Here is a 19,987-nt window from a genome sequence, read left to right as displayed (position 1 = left end):
AGGGAGATATAGGTGAGACCTAGCTATATTAGGGAGATATAGGTGAGACCTAGATATATTAGGGAGATATAGGTGAGACCTAGATATATTAGGTAACCCCATAAAGTGCATTAATCTTATGCACATTTTTTACACATTTTTTCCCAGTTGGCCTCCTGTTTCATGTCTCACATCCACACAAGGTCTGGTCACGATGCTAGCTAACACGCCTACTACATGTCCATCAAGCACAGAGTGATATTTATTGGCTTATCCCTTCACACACGATTCATTCACGCACATCCTGCCCATCCTGGAGGGCAGTGGAGACGTTTCAGCTCATGGGGACACTGGGGGGTCTAACTGGGGGAGCAGCCCGTAGTGCTGCAGATGAGCGAAGGTGAGACAGAGAGAGAAAGAGAGAGAGAATGTGAGACAAAGAATAATACAAAGCAAGAAAGAGCGAGTGGCCCTTTATTGATAACAGGTGGCCAAGAGTGCTGAGGCAGCAATGACAAACAGCTGTGATGCTACGCTTCCGCCAAGAGACCAGACACGGAGACACAAGAAGCCTCCACTGGCCAGCGTTTACCCTCCTGTCCCTGGACCCCTCCTGTAACTGGACCCTCCTGTAACTGGACCCTCCTGTAACTGGGACCTCCTGTAACTGGACCCTCCTGTCCCTGGACCCCTCCTGTAACTGGACCCTCCTGTAACTGGGACCTCCTGTAACTGGGACCTCCTGTAACTGGACCCTCCTGTCACTGGGACCTCCTGTAACTGGACCCTCCTGTAACTGGGCCCTTCCTGTCACTGGGACCTCCTGTCACTGGGACCTCCTGTAACTGGGACCTCCTGTCCCTGGGCCCCTCCTGTAACTGGGACCTCCTGTAACTGGGACCTCCTGTCCCTGGGCCCCTCCTGTAACTGAGACCTCCTCTAACTGGACCCTCCTGTAACTGGGCCCCTCCTGTAACTGGGACCTCCTGTAACTGGGCCCCTCCTGTAACTGGGACCTCCTGTAACTGGGCCCCTCCTGTAACTGGGCCCCTCCTGTCACTGGAACCCTCCTGTAACTGGGACCTCCTGTAACTGGGACCTCCTGTCCCTGGGCCCCTCCTGTAACTGGGACCTCCTGTAACTGGGACCTCCTGTAACTGGGAGCTTATCATTGGTAGATTCTGTTGGTCTTCTTGTCCTTATAGCCCTGGCAGGCCGTGCTCTGTGCTCTCAGGTCATTGGTGAAGTATATCTTGTTTAAAAATGCTGTGAGAAACAAAGCTGGGGCTTTGCAATTCTGCCTTCATATGTCATGCCAAAAGGGTTCCTCTCCAGTCCAGAGCTTGATAAAACTCTGTGAGATGGCGAGCACAAACAGAGGAGACTTTACACCTCTTGCCATCAATCAGGCCCAGAGAAGCTGCACATCTGCGTGTTACAGCTCTGAACGTAGGGAGGAAGGCAAACGCGATAAGGCCTCCAGTCACGTGTCACATCTCACGTGCGGTCGGCTTTCATCTGAACTCTGTTCGTCATCTGGTATTCAGAGACGTCTGGATGTTCGGGAAACAAATTTAAACTCTTAAAAATGATTTACTCCTTTTAAACAACTGATACATAAATATAACAATCTTTATAACATTCCTTAGAAATACTACAATCAACCATTTTCTGAGTGGTACTACCACCATTTCTCAAAGGAACCTGGGTGGGCCAGCCCTGGTTCAGCACTGCTGATGGAAACTACGTGCTCCTCAGTCTTCATACTGACACTGCAAACTTTCAAAAGTGTTGCTAGTCTTCAGCTCCACGCTAATTAAAACTTTCTTTCTCAGATGAGCTGCTCACTGGGAACACATGACATGACATAGTGAAAACCCAGCAGACACAGATCAGTTCCCTGAGCAACTCACCTGAGCTCACGGCAGCGATGCTGAGTGGGAGAATGCAGGAGTCACAGGGTACAGGAGGTGTTGCGCTCCTCCGTCACGCTTACAGAGCTCACCCCCATCAATACACCAGCGTGGAGTTCCGTCAGGGCAGCTGGGGAGGGGGATAGAGGCAGGGCAACTGCCCTTACCCTGCTACTCACACTAATGAAACTTTAACCATACACTCAGGGCCAGAGAGGAGGCACAGAAAGCCTCCCAGAGGGCCAGTGGCTTAGTCGGGACCTAGCCTCACCTCCCACACACACCCACACACAAGATGAAGAGATTGTTCATTTTTGTTCTTCATATCTTCATGTTATAAGTTGTTTTGTAGACCCTGGTACTTTCAGGTGGACGGATTCATAAGAGTTTTGTTAGAGTGTCAAACATATTTAACACCTGGACAAGTGAGTGAGGGCTAAGCAAAATGTAAGGCAAAAAGGAATTCAGTCTCAGTATCAGCATAAGAAATGAGTGGAATTACTGGTTAATTTCTTATGCTGTCAGCATGTATGTGTGTTCCACAGCCGTACCCTTGACTGAATGAACCTTGTGTTATTGAGTATACTTAGAATTTCCAGTCATTTAGTAATACTGACATAATTACATTAACAAAGTTAAGACATTAGGACTGATTCAGCACTGTTTTTCAACATTGCTTTGATTCAACGTTGTGATTTCAGCTTGTGTTCACCACTCCATTTCTTGTCGTGAAATCAACGTAATTCTTTAACATTTGAACGTATTTCCTCTGAAACCCATTACAACACCACCTGCCTGTGCCATGTTGAGTCCCGTGAGGACAGAAGCAGACTGGGAGCTTCTCCGTTTCCAGAACGTTCCCCAGGTCCATCCAAACCACAAGCGAGTCGCTGGATGACTGATGTCTGGATGGACGCGTAATTAAATGACCGTATCGCCCGTTTAACGCGAGCTGACACACTCATCCCTTCCAGCGGAGTCTCACAGCCTGTGGTGCTGGCACCTGTGTGCCAGCGCACCAGCCGGTAGTGAAAACGCTCTTGGCGCTAGACGGAGGTACAGCGCAGTAAATGGCAGGCTGTGTTTACCCAGGGCAGTAAACGCCACAGGGTAATGAAATGGCCCCGTGCCTAATTCTCACTGGGGAAATGAAACACGGCAGAGGCCCATTGGGACATTGCCGCATCAGTCATCTTGACTGGCAGGTAGCAAGCCAGGGTGAAGATGGAGGGTAATTACAGGGCAGTGAAAACGCCAGTGTTTTTCCATAGAGGCCTTCCTGTGTTCACACTGCAGTAACGAGGTCCACGGCCAGGATGTTTGCAGAATGTTAGTCACCTTCATAAAGCAGCTGGACTGCTGATAACTACATAGAGGCGTCTATGTTAGCCTGTGTCTGCCATGTCTACGGTTGCTCCTAATGCTAATATCAGTAGTAATGCTACTGTGTAGCCTGTCTCACCTAGCGGTGTGCAGGAGTAATCAGCGGGTCGTTATTGTCCTAATTGGCCCTTAATCACAGGAAGATTTTGCCATGTCTGCCTGGTCATTACAGTTCTCTACAAACATGTCTATTCGTTAGTGGTTTTTTCACGAGCACTTGTTTTTAATGTATGGCAGTACATCACTGTTGAATTCTCTTTCTCTCTCTCCACGCCGCGTTTACAGGTGGACGGCACTGCTGTGCAGCTCATTGAGTGTAGTAATAAACCTGCTGCCGCGCTTTTGCCAAAAGTCTTCGTTTCCTTCCCCGGCCATCTGTGATCCAATCCGACTCAGTTCTCCTTCATTACCTGCCTTCTCAACAGTGTAGCGGTGGACTTCTCCGTCTCCGGGCAAGCCAGCATGTGAACAGGCTTCCACACAAGCTGATTGATATACCAGAGAGGACAGCGGGGATTAATCCCAGGCATATTTAAACACCAATAAAACAAGCAAGGATTCACAAATCTATATTAAGAAAGTGCTGCCTGCCGTTCCCGACGTTCGCCCCTCGCTGCCCTCCCTGATCTGTTTAACAGGACCGGCTGTAATCGGCTCTCCTTGGGATCCGAATATAACGTTAGAGTGGGAGCGGACTCCGCTAGCTGCGCTCGAACCGCAGGTTTAAAAGCAAACACGTCAGACTGTGGACTGCAGGGCTTGAATGATTTCACTGTAAATGCAGGCTAAACGGATCGGTTCAGCCCAGCTCTGGCACACACGGCTGAACCCTACACCCTGAGCGCAGTTCTTCCTGCCATGTTTCCAGGGGTGAGTCCTCAACATGCAGATGACTCTGATTTCCCAGCTCAGAGCAGAGTAGGAGTCTCTGGGATTTATTCATCAAAGTGGTAATCTATCGCTGTGAACTTGATGCTGAGTTTATCTGTGTCAGTGTTATGTGGAAGGACACACTCTGCCAGCGAGAGGTACAGATACACACGCCAGCCAGTGTAACCCTGGTGATGGAGTTCACTTCCTGTGTACGGGCCCCCAACATTGTGCTGGGTTCAGTGCCCTCCTCTCAACCTTCAGCGTATGTAAGAGTCAAGACATCAAACAAACATTGGGATTGCTCTGTGTTCGTTGCTGTGTACATTTACTGAACTCAAGCATTGAAAATAGCTCAAACGTGTCTTATGGACTGACTTATGGTTAGCAAAAATCAGCGACCTTGTTTCCGGCTGACGACAGCTAGCTAGACAGCCGCTGACGTACCAACAGGTCGTGGACGAGAAGATGATAAGGAACTGGAGCATTTTTATCTCTGGTGCACGGCGACACTGAAAGGCCTGATGCTGATGTTCTCTGCACCATTAACCTAATGAACTCCATCCGCTGTCGTTTGTCTCGAGGTATCCGTGATGCTAGCGGGTGCTCTCTCCGGCTCACGCCGTCAAAAAAACGTGGATGCGGCCTAGATGTGGACATGGTGCTGCTGACAGAAGAGATTGTGAGGCGTTGGAGACTTCACAGCCCGGACGGCTGGACTTCGGATGTCCGCGTGCGCTTCCCACCGCTGCTTTGGACAGAAGGGCTACATGAGACCACTTTTCATGATCACACTTAACAGACATAAAATAATCACGCAAGTCTGAATAAAAAGATGTATGTTTACATGGCAAAGAGCCAAACTACCAGATGTCTAGGATGAGCTCCAGCACAAGTCGTTGGATACATTTAATAAAAATGCAAACAAGCCCCTTTGCTTATTCCTGCATGCCGAGTGTAAGGTCTGGGCTCTGGGTCCCCGGACCCACGACCCACGATACAAACATTCCTCCTCAGTGTTTTGGCAGAGCTGAGTTGGCGTTGTGATTCACGAGGTAGTTAGTACATATTTGTCTTTGAAGGCGACCCAGGCTCCACGCGCAGAGCCAGCCTTTGGCTTGGCACGTCATTACCACAAGCTTTGTTTTCTTTACCAAAGCTGTAATTCAAATGAAATTGAAAGATATTACCATATATGATCCATTACAATACAAGCAACAAAACAACCCTTTCATAAAATAACATTTGTATTCGTTAGATTCTTTTAATAATTTTTCCAGTGATCTCCCCAGTGAATGTATGAGTATGAGTTACCATATGAGTTAGAATATTAGTTATTAAGAATTGGACAAACCCACATTCTCCGTGCTCAGGCAGAAACAGCGATTTGCTTTTGTAGGATACAGAAATTTGCTACTCAAGTCATTTTTTGATCCGTGTCCACCCAACCTTGCCACCAGCATGGCAGAAAGCAAACCAGAACATGTTTCCCGAGCTGAAGTAAATGCATGTGGTGTCACTCACCAGTAACACAGAAAGACAAATCGCTTGCAAGACCGCACATCACTTACTTAGAGCGCCTGCATGTCGTGCTGACAGCACAAGCACCCGCTCCCTCACGCTGGTGATACCTCATGTTCAGACACATTGCGAGCCGCCACTTTAATGACAGGTAAACTAATCTCTGCACGGAAGCCAGAACACTGCATGCACAGAGGACTTATAAAAGCGAGAGACGCAACAGAGTAAACGGGTTTATGCGCAGTATCATGTACAACTGCTTTCATTCAGAGTAAACAGAAATCGTGCAAAGCTGGAGGGACATGTGTCTCAGTGGTGAGGGTACTTGACTCATAATTGGAATGTTGCTGATTCAAGTCCCACCACTGCTAAGTTACCACTATTGGGCCCCTGAGCAAGACCCTTAACCCTCTGGTTGTACTCAGATGCCTTGAATGTATTGCTCATGGCCTTTCCCTGTTTATATAGCATCAGTAAGATTGTGTTGTAGCATTTTCTCTTATTCCTACTTGCTCTCAGTGAACATTTTACTTGGTGTCATTCTGCTAGCTGAAGTGTGTTCACAAGTGTTATTGTGTTAGAGAGAGCCGTGATGGCCGCGGATGCATTGCTCGGTACTCAGTTCCTGCACAGCTCTGCGTTGCACTGGCTTAACACAGACCTCCACAAAGTGGTGGATGACGAGGTATGCAGGAGGGGCTGAGTGGTTGGTGGAGCACACCCCGATGGACATCAGCAAAACTGCAATTTGAGGGAGGTGCCTGTGTACCTGAGGTCCCATGGTTGTGGCCCGCCGGACGCTGGCGAGGACCACAGTGTAGTTGTCCGTGCACTGGGATTACACCTGTAGCTACGGCAGCCGGAGGAGCCGCACACTTTGTTTACACAGCTGCTCATGTTGGAGCGTTCCAGGTAAAGAGAGTCGTAAACCCAAGACCGCTCAACTCACTCCACCTGGCTCCATCGTCTGTACTGAGGTGTGCCAAAAAGTAGCCATGTACACCTGTTCCAAACAATATCTCCATAGTCTCATCAATATGCTCAAACAATATCTCCAAAGTCTTCTCAGTGGTCTCAAACAATATCTCCAAAGTCTCATCAGTAGTCTCAAACAATATCTCCAAAGTCTCATCAGTAGTCTCAAACAATATCTCCATAGTCTCATCAGTAGTGTCAAACAATATCTCCATAGTCTCATCAGTAGTCTTAAACAATATCTCCATAGTCTCATCAGTAGTCTCAAACAATATCTCCATAGTCTCATCAGTAGTGTCAAACAATATCTTCATAGTCTCATCAGTAGTGAAACAATATCTCCATAGTCTCATCAGTAGTGAAACAATATCTCCATAGTCTCATCAGTAGTCTCAAACAATATCTCCATAGTCTCATCAGTAGTCTTAAACAATATCTCCATAGTCTCATCAGTAGTCTCAAACAATGTCTCCATAGTCTCATCAGTAGTGTCAAACAATATCTTCATAGTCTCATCAGCAGTGAAACAATATCTCCATAGTCTCATCAGTAGTGTCAAACAATATCTCCATAGTCTCATCAGTAGTGTCAAACAATATCTCCATAGTCTCATCAGTAGTCTCAAACAATATCTCCATAGTCTCTTCAGTAGTCAAGCAATATCTCCATAGTCTCATCAGTAGTCTCAAACAATATCTCCATAGTCTCATCAGTAGTTTCTGATTCAGTTGTGCAGAGAATGGCATGTTTCTGAGCACTAGCCTGCCATACATGCCTAAAGACTGTCTCAGAAATCAGCAAATCACTTTTTTATCTACTTTACTTTTAAGTACTTTTACTTTTATCTACTTTTGATGGATAGATGCTTAAGTCCACCCCTACGCTCTCAGTGTGTTCTCAGGTTAACTGGCCCATCTGGGTGGCAATTCACTAAACTAATTTTGGTTTTCACAGCTCTTCCAAAATATGGAACATATACTGTCAGAGTGAGCTGCCACAGAGCCAGTGTATGTTGTTGCTGCTGTAAGGCTATGGTGTCGCGGTAAGGACCTTCGCCTTTATACGTCCATGCATCAATGCCAGCTTTCACCAATGTTAGAATTGTTTATTCTTCATATGTCAACCAGTGGCCAAATGGAACCTGATCCATAATATCACTTAAAAAAACAGGGCTGACAGAAAATTCTAGAAGGCTTTAGGACCTAATTACACAGAAAAAAAAAGGAAAATACTCAGTTTGTTTTTTAAGCTATATTTTTTTCTTTCTCCAACCTGACCAAATGTTCAGTCCCTCCCAGCAGACGTGTTTTAATACCATCTTTCTATCTAAGGTAAACCAGCACCCGTGCTTGCGAAACGTGCGCGCCATGTGCTGGCGTGAGCCCTCACCTTGCCCTGCGTTCCGAAGTGGCATACGGCCGCTGCCAAAACAAACAGAGGTAACGAGCGCCAGCGCCCGGTAAGAGGGTGCCCGAGTGGGCCGCACCTCACCCCCGTGCACACACTGCGGGGCTGTCACAAGGCGGGTCAAAGGGGTGCCTGTTCCCCCTCCAGCCCACTGCCCTTCACCTCACACGACACGCCGAAGTAGCCGGGAGTGGTGGCCTGGGTCCGGGGGGGCTTACTGCTCAACAAGCAGATCTTGTATTTGGGCATCGGCTCTGGGGAGCAGAGTTGAGGAAATAACAAGTGGAGATTTATTGCCAGAGGGTGTGTTTACATTAAGGAGTGGGGGGGGGGGGCATCTAGTGCACTAGCCAAGGTGCTATTTGCATAATACATATAAAATGAGATCCAGCGTTTGCCACACACATACCTGCGAAGCCACCAGGCTCCTGGAGTACTGCTCAGGCAACAGACTGCGTGGCTTTGGGAGCTGCATATCCAGCACCAAGTCTAAGGTAAACAGCCCTGAAGATGTGGGAGCTGTGAGGTACTGGGCTCACCGGTGCCCACTACCCGCCTGACATACATCCCCCCACGCGTACTGACTCACCAACAAACACCTCATCATATGTCTGTCTGCTGTCTCAGTATATATCTGTCCCAACAATGTTTTAGTACCACCAGTATATCAGTACCACCAATATATCAGTACCACCAATATTAGTATCACCAATATATCAGTACCAACAATATATCAGTACCACCAATATATCAGTACCAGCAATATATAAGTACCACCAATATCAGTACCACCAATATATCAGTACCAGAAATATCAGTATAACCAATATCAGTACCACCAATACAGTTCATCAGCAACACTTGAGTTGAGTGATGTGAAGGACTTTAACTCATGAAGTTGAATGTGCAAAATCATAAGCCTGATCAATAATGTATACATTATACTCTAGAAGTGTTTACATATACTCTATATCTTTTACTATGGACACTGGTTATGTGTGACTGCCATACCAGTAACACATGGACTGCAGATTGCAGTGGTGCCCAGTCTAGATCTGACACTGATGACCTCATGCTTTTGTGTGTGTGTGTGTGTGTGTATGACCAACACTGAGAAGACCCTTGAACATTAACAGGTCATGTGACAAAGCTGAATGTTGGGCTTTCAGGATTCCCTTCGTGAACATTAATAAGGAATTAACATAATAAGGCTAACGATCAGATCTGAGCTGACGTGTTCTTGAAGGATGGAGGACAGTTTAGATGAAATATCAGTTTTCAGACCCAGTCTGTTGCAGCTCTTACAGGAGAGGGTAGAGGGTGTGACATTTATGTGTGTTGACCACATAAACCAACCAGCGTCCCTCTCTGGGTGCAGATCTGTCTGACTTGTCAAACTTGATGTCTCTTAGCAAAAGCTGGCACAAAACATGCTTCTCACTTCATCTGCGGAATATTCTCAAATGAATATCATCTGCTTTACTTTTTTTGGTCCTTCGCTAAAGTTACAACTGTATCACAATCATGTGACATAACAACTTCATTTAAAATCAAAAATCCGAGGTGTGGAAACAGGGCGCTCATTATCCCTCAGGGGCTGGGATGCAGCATGCTGTCCTTACGTGTAGAAAGAAGCTCCGGCTGTGAGGGGAGACTCGAGGGGGAGGCAGCTTTTCTGTGGCTTGAGGTGCTTGTGATTATTACCCCCAATGTGCATGCTGACAAAACAAGTCTGCCCTGCTATGGTTAGCCCACAAACTAGTGAGGTCATTCCCCATTCCACACCTCACCCCTCGCTGCATTGCTGTTTTTGCTGGAGGCCTAGCGGTCCAGTGGGCGAGCTCAGTACAGGTGTTAAAAAGAGAGCCTCAGTTTGGCATTTATTTCAGGCATGGCCGGCCCTCCGGGTTATTTTTAGCGATGAAAAGTTCAATGTTGTGCATTTCCTTGGCAGCAAGGGGAGACCAGCAGGCCAACCCAGGACGCCAGCCCAGGACGCCAGCCCAGGACATGAGCCCAGGACACAAGCCCAGGACGCCAGCCCAGGACGTCAGCCCAGGACACGAGCCCAGGACGCCAGCCCAGGACACGAGCCCAGGACGTCAGCCCAGGACGCCAGCCCAGGACACGAGCCCAGGACGCCAGCCCAGGACACGAGCCCAGGACGCCAGCCCAGGACACCAGCCCAGGACGTCAGCCCAGGACACCAGCCCAGGACGCCAGCCCAGGACCCCAGCCCAGGACGTCAGCCCAGGACACCAGCCCAGGACACCAGCCCAGGACATCGGTACAGGACGCTGATACAGGATGCTGGCACAGGACACGAACCCGAGACATCAACACGGGACGTCAGCACAGGACACCAGCACAGAACATCAGCACAGGACGTCAGCACAGGACGCCGGCTAGGCTGAGCTCCTGTATGCTCAGCGACAGTATAAAATGGCTGTGCAGGGTCTAAACATCACTGATCTTATTATAAAGTTGGTCTTAATGCAGCCTCTGTTTCATTCACAACATTTCATGGCACAGTGGATGGTGTCCCCTCTCTTATTAATGCTGCTGAGACAGTACAAAAAGAAACAAACTCAAATAATTTATGAATCTTTGGCCTTTTAGAGCCATTTCACAAGAACAGCTCCACCTCCGTGTTTAACAAAGCAGGGAATGCTGGAAGACGTCCTTTGGTGTTCTCCGTGGGTAATCCTGTCCAGATGGAGAAACATGCTGAAGACCCTTCACCAGACCAAACTCATTTCATCCGCCACTCTCAGGGCAGCTTCTAAGCACATTACCAGGTTATACATTTTTGACTTTGTCTGGAAGTAGTTTAAGAGTTCCAACGAAGTCATAAATACAGGTTCCACGTTTGGTGAAGCTCTCGGTGTATAGTACTATTTCCACTTGGGTAAGGGCACATAAACAGATTCATTTTTAGTAGCCCGTTCCTTTGTAAACAGTGGGACAGTAAACAGCTACTCTTCATTCTGAAATGAGTCTTTAAAACACACAAATACCACGCCACACCTTCACTTACACCAACATTCCTCTCAGACTACACATTAATACTCTCTACCATGTAAACATTTGACAAAGCCTCTTTTTATTAATGAAGTGTTTTTTAGAACAGTGTAGACACCTGCAGTGCAAACATATCTGAACATTATGAATGCCAAAACAGACGATTCATTTTGGTTAGCTGCTGGCACGGCCTTCAGTTATCTCAACATGGCCTTAAGCTCATCTCTCAACAGTGTACTGGGTGACCTGTGTCTCTCAACTGACTACTACAAATGTCCTGTGGTACTTGTCTTGCATTTAGTGTGTCACATTATTTGCACTATATTGCACAATGTTTTTACTGCAATATGTATACCTGTGGTTAACTAAATTACCTTTTGTCATACTGTACACACCTTTGCATATAAATAGAATACAATTGAATTGAATTGAATTGAATTGAATTGTATGAGGTTAGAAGAACACATCTCTGCTTTTGAAATGTAATTTAAATCAGAAACATAAATTTAATCCATATTGATATGAATTAGATACAAATATGTAGATTGTGTTTACTTGTGATTCAGTGTGTACAAAATGAGGCTAGATTTTACTTTGTTGTTTCCAGCATTTATAAACTGATTTATAAACTAAACTAAAGTAATAAAATGCTATATTAGTATAAATAATAATCAATACTTTTTTCTTATTTCTTATTAATCACATTACTCATTTGTTAATAATCATGACTCTTTCATTAATGATCACATTACTCATTCAGTTTCTACAGTTGATCTGTGATCATTTAGTCCTCATATGAGGCAGATGTCCTCATAATGTCCTCGTAATGTCCTCATAATGCAGTGTGAGAAAGCAGGTCTCAGTTGCAGACATATTACCCAGAATTACCGGTATAGTCAATGGGGTGTACTGTTAGGAAGCACAGACGGCAGAAATCGCGTCTGACAACAGTCTGGCGCGATCAGGGGCCAGAGTCTCGTGGACCTACCGCCTTCAGTTTGTTCAGGCTGGGTTTCCACGGACCTCTCCTAAGACTGTGGCAGAGGCTTATGGGAATTCCCTCTTGAACGCCAGTTTAAGATGTCGTGTTGGGTGGAAAATCAATCTTACAGGGTCTGTTGTATTTAGGATCAGTTGTTCTTCTCTGGATATTATTACACAGCAAGTGCTCTCCTGAGTTGGAAAAGGAGTCCTGGAAAACACACTGGAATGTGCCAGGATACATTTCATTTGGCAAAGTAGTGCCAAGGGGCACTGCGCCGACGACAACTGCACAAGCTCGAGAGTTCAAGTTCATAAAAACCATTATCACACATGTTTGTTTTCTGTTATGTTTTATGGATGATACAGTGACATGCTTTAGAGTCGGTTTCATTTCATTATGCTCCTAAGGCTCTACTGCATATCACATCCACCAATATTTACATAGATGCGGATTTCATGGGAAAGATCAGTTGTGTTCTACATGGTGGTCCATATGTGTCAGACAACCTGACACCAAATTAGTCCCTATAATTACACTGCTGCTGCTGTTTTAATGATGCATGAGCACTCCTGGTGTCTTATATCAAAGCACAGCAGAAGCTGCCAGGACTTGACTGGTGACACATTTGGCCAGAATTTATCCACTCATAAACATTTCATCTCTCTGATTAGGCCACTGATTTAATAGAAGTACCAGAACACAGTATGGGCTGCCGAGACCTAAAAGCACAGTGTTAATTCAACTGTTGGGTGCATATGTGAACACTAAAATGAGCCGTTCATATTCAAAATAGACCCATTATTTCATTTATATTATGTTGAAGTTTTTGTTTTGTTTTGTTTTTAAATTACAACTAAGATTACAGCACATCATGCAGCCTGTTACGCCCGTTTTTGGTGATTTTGTTTAACATCATTCTTTATATACTGTATGCAAATCCTGCAGTGTGTTTTAAAGTTTCGATTGCAAGTTGGAGGCTATTTCTCTGTTTCGCTACGGTCGATAACACGCAGAAAAATACATTTATTTCTAACGGATGCTTTCAAAGAATCTTTCAGACGTGCTGTTACAAATAAGGAAATCATAGCACAACTCCCGACATTGATATTGAATGTACGGTATAGTAGAACTGCAGGGGCGACCTCATGTGGTCTCCTTCGCCATTAGAGGTCAATGTGCACGACAGATAAAATGTCACAAAATACCAAACGCTGAATGATTATAAAATATTCATGCTTCTCTGTTTTTATCAAAGTTTATTTATACTGTCCAAAAACAAACGTATTCTTCCGTATGGTATAAGACATGATAGGAACCTTTCTGCGGTGGGCAGTACCACACAGGATTATTTACCAGTAACACCAGGAGCTCGCGGCGTTGGGGCTGTTAGCTAGCCGTTAGCTAAACAGCCATAGATATAACATTTTTATAATCTGCACATTATTTGCTTTATTTCTTGGTGAGTAGAAGCGGCGATGTTTCCTACTAGCATTGCACGAATCAAACTCATTTAACATTACTGGAACTAACTTAGCTGTGGCTCGCCAGCTAGTATAAAACCACAAACATTAGCTTTGCTAGCTGGGTTAGCGTTAGGGTTTCCGGTCTATAACATATAACTGAATTTATAACATATAACTGGGTGTATATAACATAACCGGGTTTATAACATATAACTGGTTTATATAATGGGTTTATAACATATAACTGGGTATATAACATAACTGGATTTATAACATATAACTGGTATATAACATAACCGGGTTTATAACATATAACTGGTTTATATAATGAGTTTATAACATATAACTGGGTAGATAACATAACTGGATTTATAACATATAACTGGTATATAACATAACCGGGTTTATAACATATAACTGGTTTATATAATGGGTTTATAACATATAACTGGGTATATAACATAACCGGGTTTATAACATATAACTGGTATATAACATAACCGGGTTTATAACATATAACTGGTTTATATAATGGGTTTATAACATATAACTGGGTATATAACATAACCGGGTTTATAACATATAACTGGTATATAACATAACCGGGTTTATAACATATAACTGGTTTATATAATGGGTTTATAACATAACTGGGTATATAACATAACTGGATTTATAACATAACTGGGTATATAACAAGCAGGTTTATAACATATAACTGGGTGTATATAACATAACTGGGTTTATAACATATAACTGGTATATAACATAACCGGGTTTATAACATATAACTGGTTTATATAATGGGTTTATAACATAACTGGGTATATAACATAACTGGATTTATAACATATAACTGGGTATATAACAAGCAGGTTTATAACATATAACTGGGTGTATATAACAACTGGGTTTATAACATATAACTGGTATATAACATATAACTGGGTTTATAACAACTGTTTATAACATTCAACTGGGTGTATAACAACTGGGTATATAACATAACTGGGTATATAACCTATAACTGCATTTATAACTTATACTACCTGCTGGTTTTAACCTTTGAACAGTAATTCTTCAACATTGCCTTAAACAGATTTGATTTTTAGATTGTCCAATTAATTTTTAATGACTCTAGCATGGTGGTGGTCAGTTTGGCCCAGTAGAAGCCACTAAGCCCAGACGCGGTGAGCGATGGAACCAGCCTGCAGAAAGGACAAACAGAAACAGAAGGAGACTCCTACGCGAGGAGACCGAGCTAGGCAGAAATCCGCCCAGCAGGAGCTGAAGCAGAGGCAGAGGGCAGAGGTAACGCCATTTCTCCTCCTTCAGCTACCCTCACCTACCCTGAGTGATGACCTTAAAACACACCCTGGGGATATACACGAGTTTTCTTTAAAGTTTAAAATCACTACTTTTATTGCTTTTTGATGAAAGTTTTTATAGGATAACATGCAATGGTGCTGTGTCTCCTCAGAGCCACTAGCTAAGCATTTTTAATTCTTACAGATTTACGCACTGAACAAGGTTATGACAGAACTTGAACAGCAGCAGTTTGAGGCCTTCTGCAAGCAAATGCAGTCACAAGCTGAATGAAGACGAGTTAGAAGATTCACACCACCAAGGACAGACCCAGATGAGCTAGAAGATACATACCACTGAGGACAGACCCAGAATAGCTAGAAGATACACGCCACTGAGGACAGATCCAGACGGCCTTACCATACTAACCTTGTGGGGTCCATGGGTTAACAAAATAACTTTTTTTGTGTGTTGAGGTAAACGAAGTTAATACAACATTGGCTCAGCAGTGTACCAACTTTGTGATACAAACTCAGGGCCTGGATTCACAAAGTATTTTAAAGTTCTTTAATGGACCTTTGCCACTATGTGGTTAAAAGCAGATCTTAGACTGAGGATCTTTGTAAATATCCCAAGTGCAGAACCATGTTACTGGTTTTTGTAACGTTGGCCCAAGTGCCGCAGGGCGCGGAACAGGACGCACAGACTCCCTTGACTTAGTGAGACGTTTAATGACATAGAACATTGATGACACTTGCGGCACTCACACAACAACGAACAGTAGACAGGAACAACGACATATCAGGCTAATATTGGCTACACACACAATAACACTAACGATAATGACCAACGACAAGGCACACACAGAGGCGGGGGTTTAAATAGTCAGAGGAACACTTAACATCAACCCCTGCACAGGTGTGTGCCATCAAACTATGGTGAACCCCCCTGCATGCGGCAGGCCGTACCACGCGACTCATGGGGGAGGGGTGGGCATTCCATGACAGTTTTACTACCGTGGTATAGGTAAGTATACGTTCCGATAATCCGTCAGTTTGTCCAACATAGTGCATCTTGCATAATAGTGATCCAATGCACAGAGTATTGAGTGTGTGTTTGTTGTATGGTTTCAGGACAAAGTACTTCGATCAGAATTAATGGACAATCAAAGAACAGATGAAAATATCAGTATTGTATGGTTTTTGAACAAGTTTTGCAATTATACCAAAATGATCAAATTGTTTCATAATAAACCACTCCAGTCTCTATAAAGACTCTAAAAGCAACAGTGAATGAACACAAGGTTAAATATAGGTGCAACTGTCCACTACCATTAATACCCAAAAAGGTTAGTTGAATACTATTTATCATAAAAGGAATCATTTGCGTGATGTACAGTTCTATTATGTTCTGTGTTGGTTTTAAGCGCCTTGTATTACAACTCACTATTGCACGTCCTTTTTAATGTAGATTGTGGAGTATTTCTGGTGTGAGATACCTGGTCTCTATGATTTTGGCTAGTTTCCAATAACCCATAAAAAAAAAAATCTGAATGACATTCACATTACTCATGTTCATCTCGTTTTCCTTTTGATTAAACTCACTGATGATTCTCTGTGTCTATTTTTGTGTAGAATAAATGTTGTAAATAATAAATACATATTTTGAGCAAATATTCTGCATGTATTCCCTGGGAATGTATTCATATATTTTATTTTAAATGCTAATTGTAGGCTATTGCTTTATTTAAACCGTGGGCTTTTCCCACTATTTTAGATTCATGTGAATGTCTGCATGTCAGTGTTGCCATAGTCCAAGTGTCTTAAAAAAAGCGCCTTTTCTCATTCATTTCCACCTGCATTATGCATTCAGCTGTCAATGGACAGAAAGGTTCTTGTCTTAATAAGACAGCTGTGCTGTTCCATGCCAAACACGCAGCTGTCAACAGCGAAGAATGAAGTGTCAGGCTGCCGTCAGGGCTGGAGCCCACGGCTTGTCGTGCGCGTTTGTGTGCAGGGAGGCCGCGCAGTGCTCTGACCGCGTCTGAGGTTTCTGATTACACCGTTTCGTTTTTGACAGACCGTCTTTGTTTTGCGGGTTGACCACCAGGGGGCGAGGAGAGCCCGTTCAAAGTAGGCCAATCTTCTGTGACGGCGTCATTGTTCTCCCGTCAGCGCGGATTCTGAACGTGCATGACAGACCTGTTCGTCATTAAGATGAGATGCTTATTCTTTGGTACATTTGTTGAAGTCATTTCAAGAAAACACTACAAAAGATAAACGGGTGGTCCGGGGTGCCTCAAGATCCATAAGACATGTAGGAAACACAGATTATTAGCATTTTCCAGTCCTTTTATTGGCAGACAGGAGCGTACAGTGTGACTTGCTGCCTTTCTCATACACCGTTATCCTTCCTTGAACTGGCAGAAGCCACTGAATTATTATGGTATTAGAAAGTTTGCTAGAATCACAGCAGTGGTGTCTACGTTAGCAGAGGTAGTTAGTAGCAAGCACGAGCAAGCACGAGCACATTCTCTCTGGATTAGTTTGCAACAAGCAAACAGCAGTTTGCATGTCTTTGCTTATCAGGACCCTGTAATTCTCAAACATCCTTGTTTGCGTTTTCCGTTACAGCAGCAGATAAATAAACACAACTCCCTTGCATTCCATGCATGTTCCATTTTAGCTATGGCTCTAAGGGACCCACAGTGGTGTTGCAACAGTTCATCACTGACCCAGGTGCGCTCCAGTGGGCTTGTGTTGGACCAGTGTGACCCCGGTCAGATCAATTTACAGATCAATAGTGACGGAACTCCCAGTCACTCTCACTCCATACCAACCATCCCAGTATTTGGAATCTTGACCACCGTGCTCAAAGGAAATGTAGCGCAGGCCTGGGCCATAATCGGAAAACACATGAGTAATCTGGAAAGAGGGAATTATTATTAATAAATCATTATATTGACGTTTTAAGGCACTTAATGGACTACATTATTTTGCTTAAGCTCTGTACCTCTCCAGTATTTACATGTCTTTATTTATATAGCACATTTAGAAGGCTGAACTACATGTTATAACATTGTATGAAGCTGACTGCTGAATGTTGAAGCACATTAACACTGACCAAGCATGACTAAATCTTTTCCTACCTGTTTCCATGAGCAGTCATCAATGAATGGGTCAAGGCTCACAATGTCAGGCTTAAATTCCTGTATCAACTCCTGATTCTCATCCAGCAGACCTACAGCTAGCTGGTAAACACACCCGCAGTCTGTTCGACTGCAGTACCTAAAAACACACACATATGCAAAGAGACAAACAGGTAGACCAGTTAGTTTCTGGGGCACAGCAATCAGACATATGCAATAAATGTTATATAAAAGAGATAATGTATAAAACCACAGCGATTCACCAGTCTTGCACAGTGACAGAGGGTTGAACAAAGTCCAGGTCCTCCAAGGTAAAGCCTTCAGCTGCCAGGTCTACCACCTGTCGTTTAAGACACTGTCTGAAGCAGCAGACAGCGACAGACGTTAATACAAAGCACACACTCAAACACATGCATTTCTTTATCCACCGTGAACTGTCTCAGTGAACTGACTCACTGAAAAGAAGTAGAAAAGTATTTCGTCACGGTCTCATCACTGAAGGCATGTCCACAGTCCCCTGGCATGTCTTCCACACGCCACTGACAGCCTCCGTTCTCTGTTAGCTCCCAGAATTCCATGTCCTCTAGGACAGGCAATAACAGAAATGTGCTGTTGGAATGTTTTGTTAGGGTATGCCAACACAGTGACTGTTAGATGCCATTACACAGAAACACGAGAATATTGATCTTACCATCTCCATTTGGATTTTTGAGAAGATTTTCTCTTGTCATGTTTTATTGCCTAAAGATCACCTTATCCTACAGACAAGGCACAATGTTTTTCATAAGGACAAGGATAGAAGGCCTTTTGAAGAAGGCCATCTAATACATAACACATTTATACCCCAGACATACACTAGACCCTCCAACTAGTATAATTATGCTTCACTGATTTAATAAGGCATAATTAACTTTTTTTCTTGGCAAAATATAAGATGTGTCAGTCTTGCATCTCCTCAGTTAGTCTTAAGCTCTCTCATCACACTCTAGTAGGGGAGGGTTCTTGTGTCTTGCTAGCTATCACTAGCGAGCTAGCTATCACTTAACGACCCCTCCTACGAGCATGCATACATTAAAAGCCCTGTATGTAATACAACAATCTCTTTTCGAACAGCATGTTTTCCAGTCAAATGTAATTTTATCACAAGACCTCTGTAATGACCGATTCGCACAGGATTTAAAAAATAAAATAAAATACAGAGATGGGGTGGCTACACGGTTTACGCAATGCCGTCACACAATCAATAAATTAATCAATCAGTCAATAAATAAATAAATACATGGATACAAGCGTAATACGTAATTTTCGCTGGTCACAAATACAAAACATTACTGCTGCATTAAATATTTAGCATTATCTATCTATGCTTATTATGAACGAAGAGACTTGGATTTGCCGAAAAATTCATGCAAAAATTTATGCAAGAAGACATGTGTACGAGACGGTCAGACAGAGGTGACGGCTGAGATGGAAAAATACAAAAGCAGAAGTCGCGCAAGACGAGAAAACTATAAGTCTGTCTGTTGCAAAGTTATGCTTTAGATCTCACTCGCACTGCGTTGTGAAGTGACATCTCCAGAGCTCTGCATTAATAAAAGGCCGCAAGGTAACGCACCGCTTCCTGTCTCTTCTTTCCTGCATCAACGGACACATTACATACATGCAGCAGAATGGCGTAAAGCTACCAGACGTTGCTTTAGCCGGGACATAGCAGGACATTTGCTGAAATTAGTGCATCGTGGCTTAGAATAAAAACTATATAAACTACTCACGGACGGAAAAGCCACAAGGCCGACCCTGTCTTCGCACTCAGTGACTCAGCAGCAATCCTCGTGAGGAAGGGTCTATGGTTGAGCACGCACGTATACGCGTGCGCAAGCTCACTGACTCACGATCCACTTTCACCCGCGTGAAACGACTCATGATGGGCACGCTCCGAGAAACGGTGCAGGCTGCAGTTCCGGACTTAACTGGTCACGCGGAGGGCATGGCAGCATAAGAACCCCATGCCCCGCAC

The 19,987-nt window shown here is 44.1% G+C and overlaps 2 protein-coding genes across 6 annotated transcripts; one reads left to right on the top strand and one right to left on the bottom strand.

Annotated features, from left to right (window-relative positions):
- The first annotated feature begins 13,384 nt into the window (after window positions 1-13,384).
- svbp (small vasohibin binding protein) lies at window positions 13,385-16,434 on the top strand. 3 transcript variants are annotated; one of them, XR_014119327.1, is made up of 4 exons: window positions 13,385-13,513; window positions 14,659-14,828; window positions 15,030-15,848; window positions 15,956-16,434. XR_014119327.1 is itself a non-coding variant. In XM_027024950.3 (3 exons), the coding sequence occupies exons 2-3, from the start codon at window positions 14,715-14,717 to the stop codon at window positions 15,114-15,116; spliced, it is 201 nt and encodes a 66-aa protein (XP_026880751.1). In that variant the 5' UTR covers window positions 13,385-13,513; window positions 14,659-14,714; the 3' UTR covers window positions 15,117-16,434. The 3 variants fall into 3 exon arrangements, 2 of the variants coding, with proteins under 2 accessions (XP_026880751.1, XP_026880752.1); XM_027024950.3 differs by having other exon boundaries at window positions 15,030-16,434; XM_027024951.3 differs by having other exon boundaries at window positions 13,392-13,513; window positions 14,674-14,828; window positions 15,030-16,434.
- Window positions 16,435-17,152: 718 nt separating this feature from the next.
- fbxo2 (F-box protein 2) lies at window positions 17,153-19,899 on the bottom strand. 3 transcript variants are annotated; one of them, XM_027024947.3, is made up of 6 exons: window positions 19,743-19,899; window positions 18,662-18,728; window positions 18,427-18,553; window positions 18,234-18,329; window positions 17,971-18,109; window positions 17,153-17,746 (listed from the first exon to the last, which is right to left on the bottom strand). In XM_027024947.3, the coding sequence occupies exons 2-6, from the start codon at window positions 18,699-18,701 to the stop codon at window positions 17,612-17,614; spliced, it is 537 nt and encodes a 178-aa protein (XP_026880748.2). In that variant the 5' UTR covers window positions 18,702-18,728; window positions 19,743-19,899; the 3' UTR covers window positions 17,153-17,611. The 3 variants fall into 3 exon arrangements, with proteins under 3 accessions (XP_026880748.2, XP_026880749.2, XP_026880750.2); XM_027024948.3 differs by lacking the exon at window positions 19,743-19,899 and adding an exon at window positions 19,520-19,582; XM_027024949.3 differs by lacking the exon at window positions 18,662-18,728 and having other exon boundaries at window positions 19,743-19,894.
- Window positions 19,900-19,987: the final 88 nt, after the last annotated feature.

This window comes from Electrophorus electricus, chromosome 22, assembly GCF_041902795.1.
Source record: "Electrophorus electricus isolate QZ-2024a chromosome 22, ASM4190279v1, whole genome shotgun sequence".
In the NCBI taxonomy this organism is placed as follows: domain Eukaryota; kingdom Metazoa; phylum Chordata; class Actinopteri; order Gymnotiformes; family Gymnotidae; genus Electrophorus; species Electrophorus electricus.
The sequence above is the reverse complement of the archived record's forward strand: the minus strand, read 5'-3'. Positions and strand labels throughout refer to the sequence as shown.

Coding starts and splice junctions, on each gene's coding strand:
- fbxo2 (XM_027024947.3), bottom strand. CDS start 18,701: ATGACAAGAGAAAATCTTCTCAAAAATCCAAATGGAGATG. Junction 18,554..18,661: donor CAAAAATCCAAATGGAGATG/GTAAGATCAATA, acceptor TGCCTGTCCTAG/AGGACATGGAATTCTGGGAG. Junction 18,110..18,233: donor TCTGTCACTGTGCAAGACTG/GTGAATCGCTGT, acceptor GTGTGTTTTTAG/GTACTGCAGTCGAACAGACT.
- svbp (XM_027024950.3), top strand. CDS start 14,715: ATGGAACCAGCCTGCAGAAAGGACAAACAGAAACAGAAGGAGACTCCT. Junction 14,829..15,029: donor AGCAGAGGCAGAGGGCAGAG/GTAACGCCATTT, acceptor TAATTCTTACAG/ATTTACGCACTGAACAAGGT.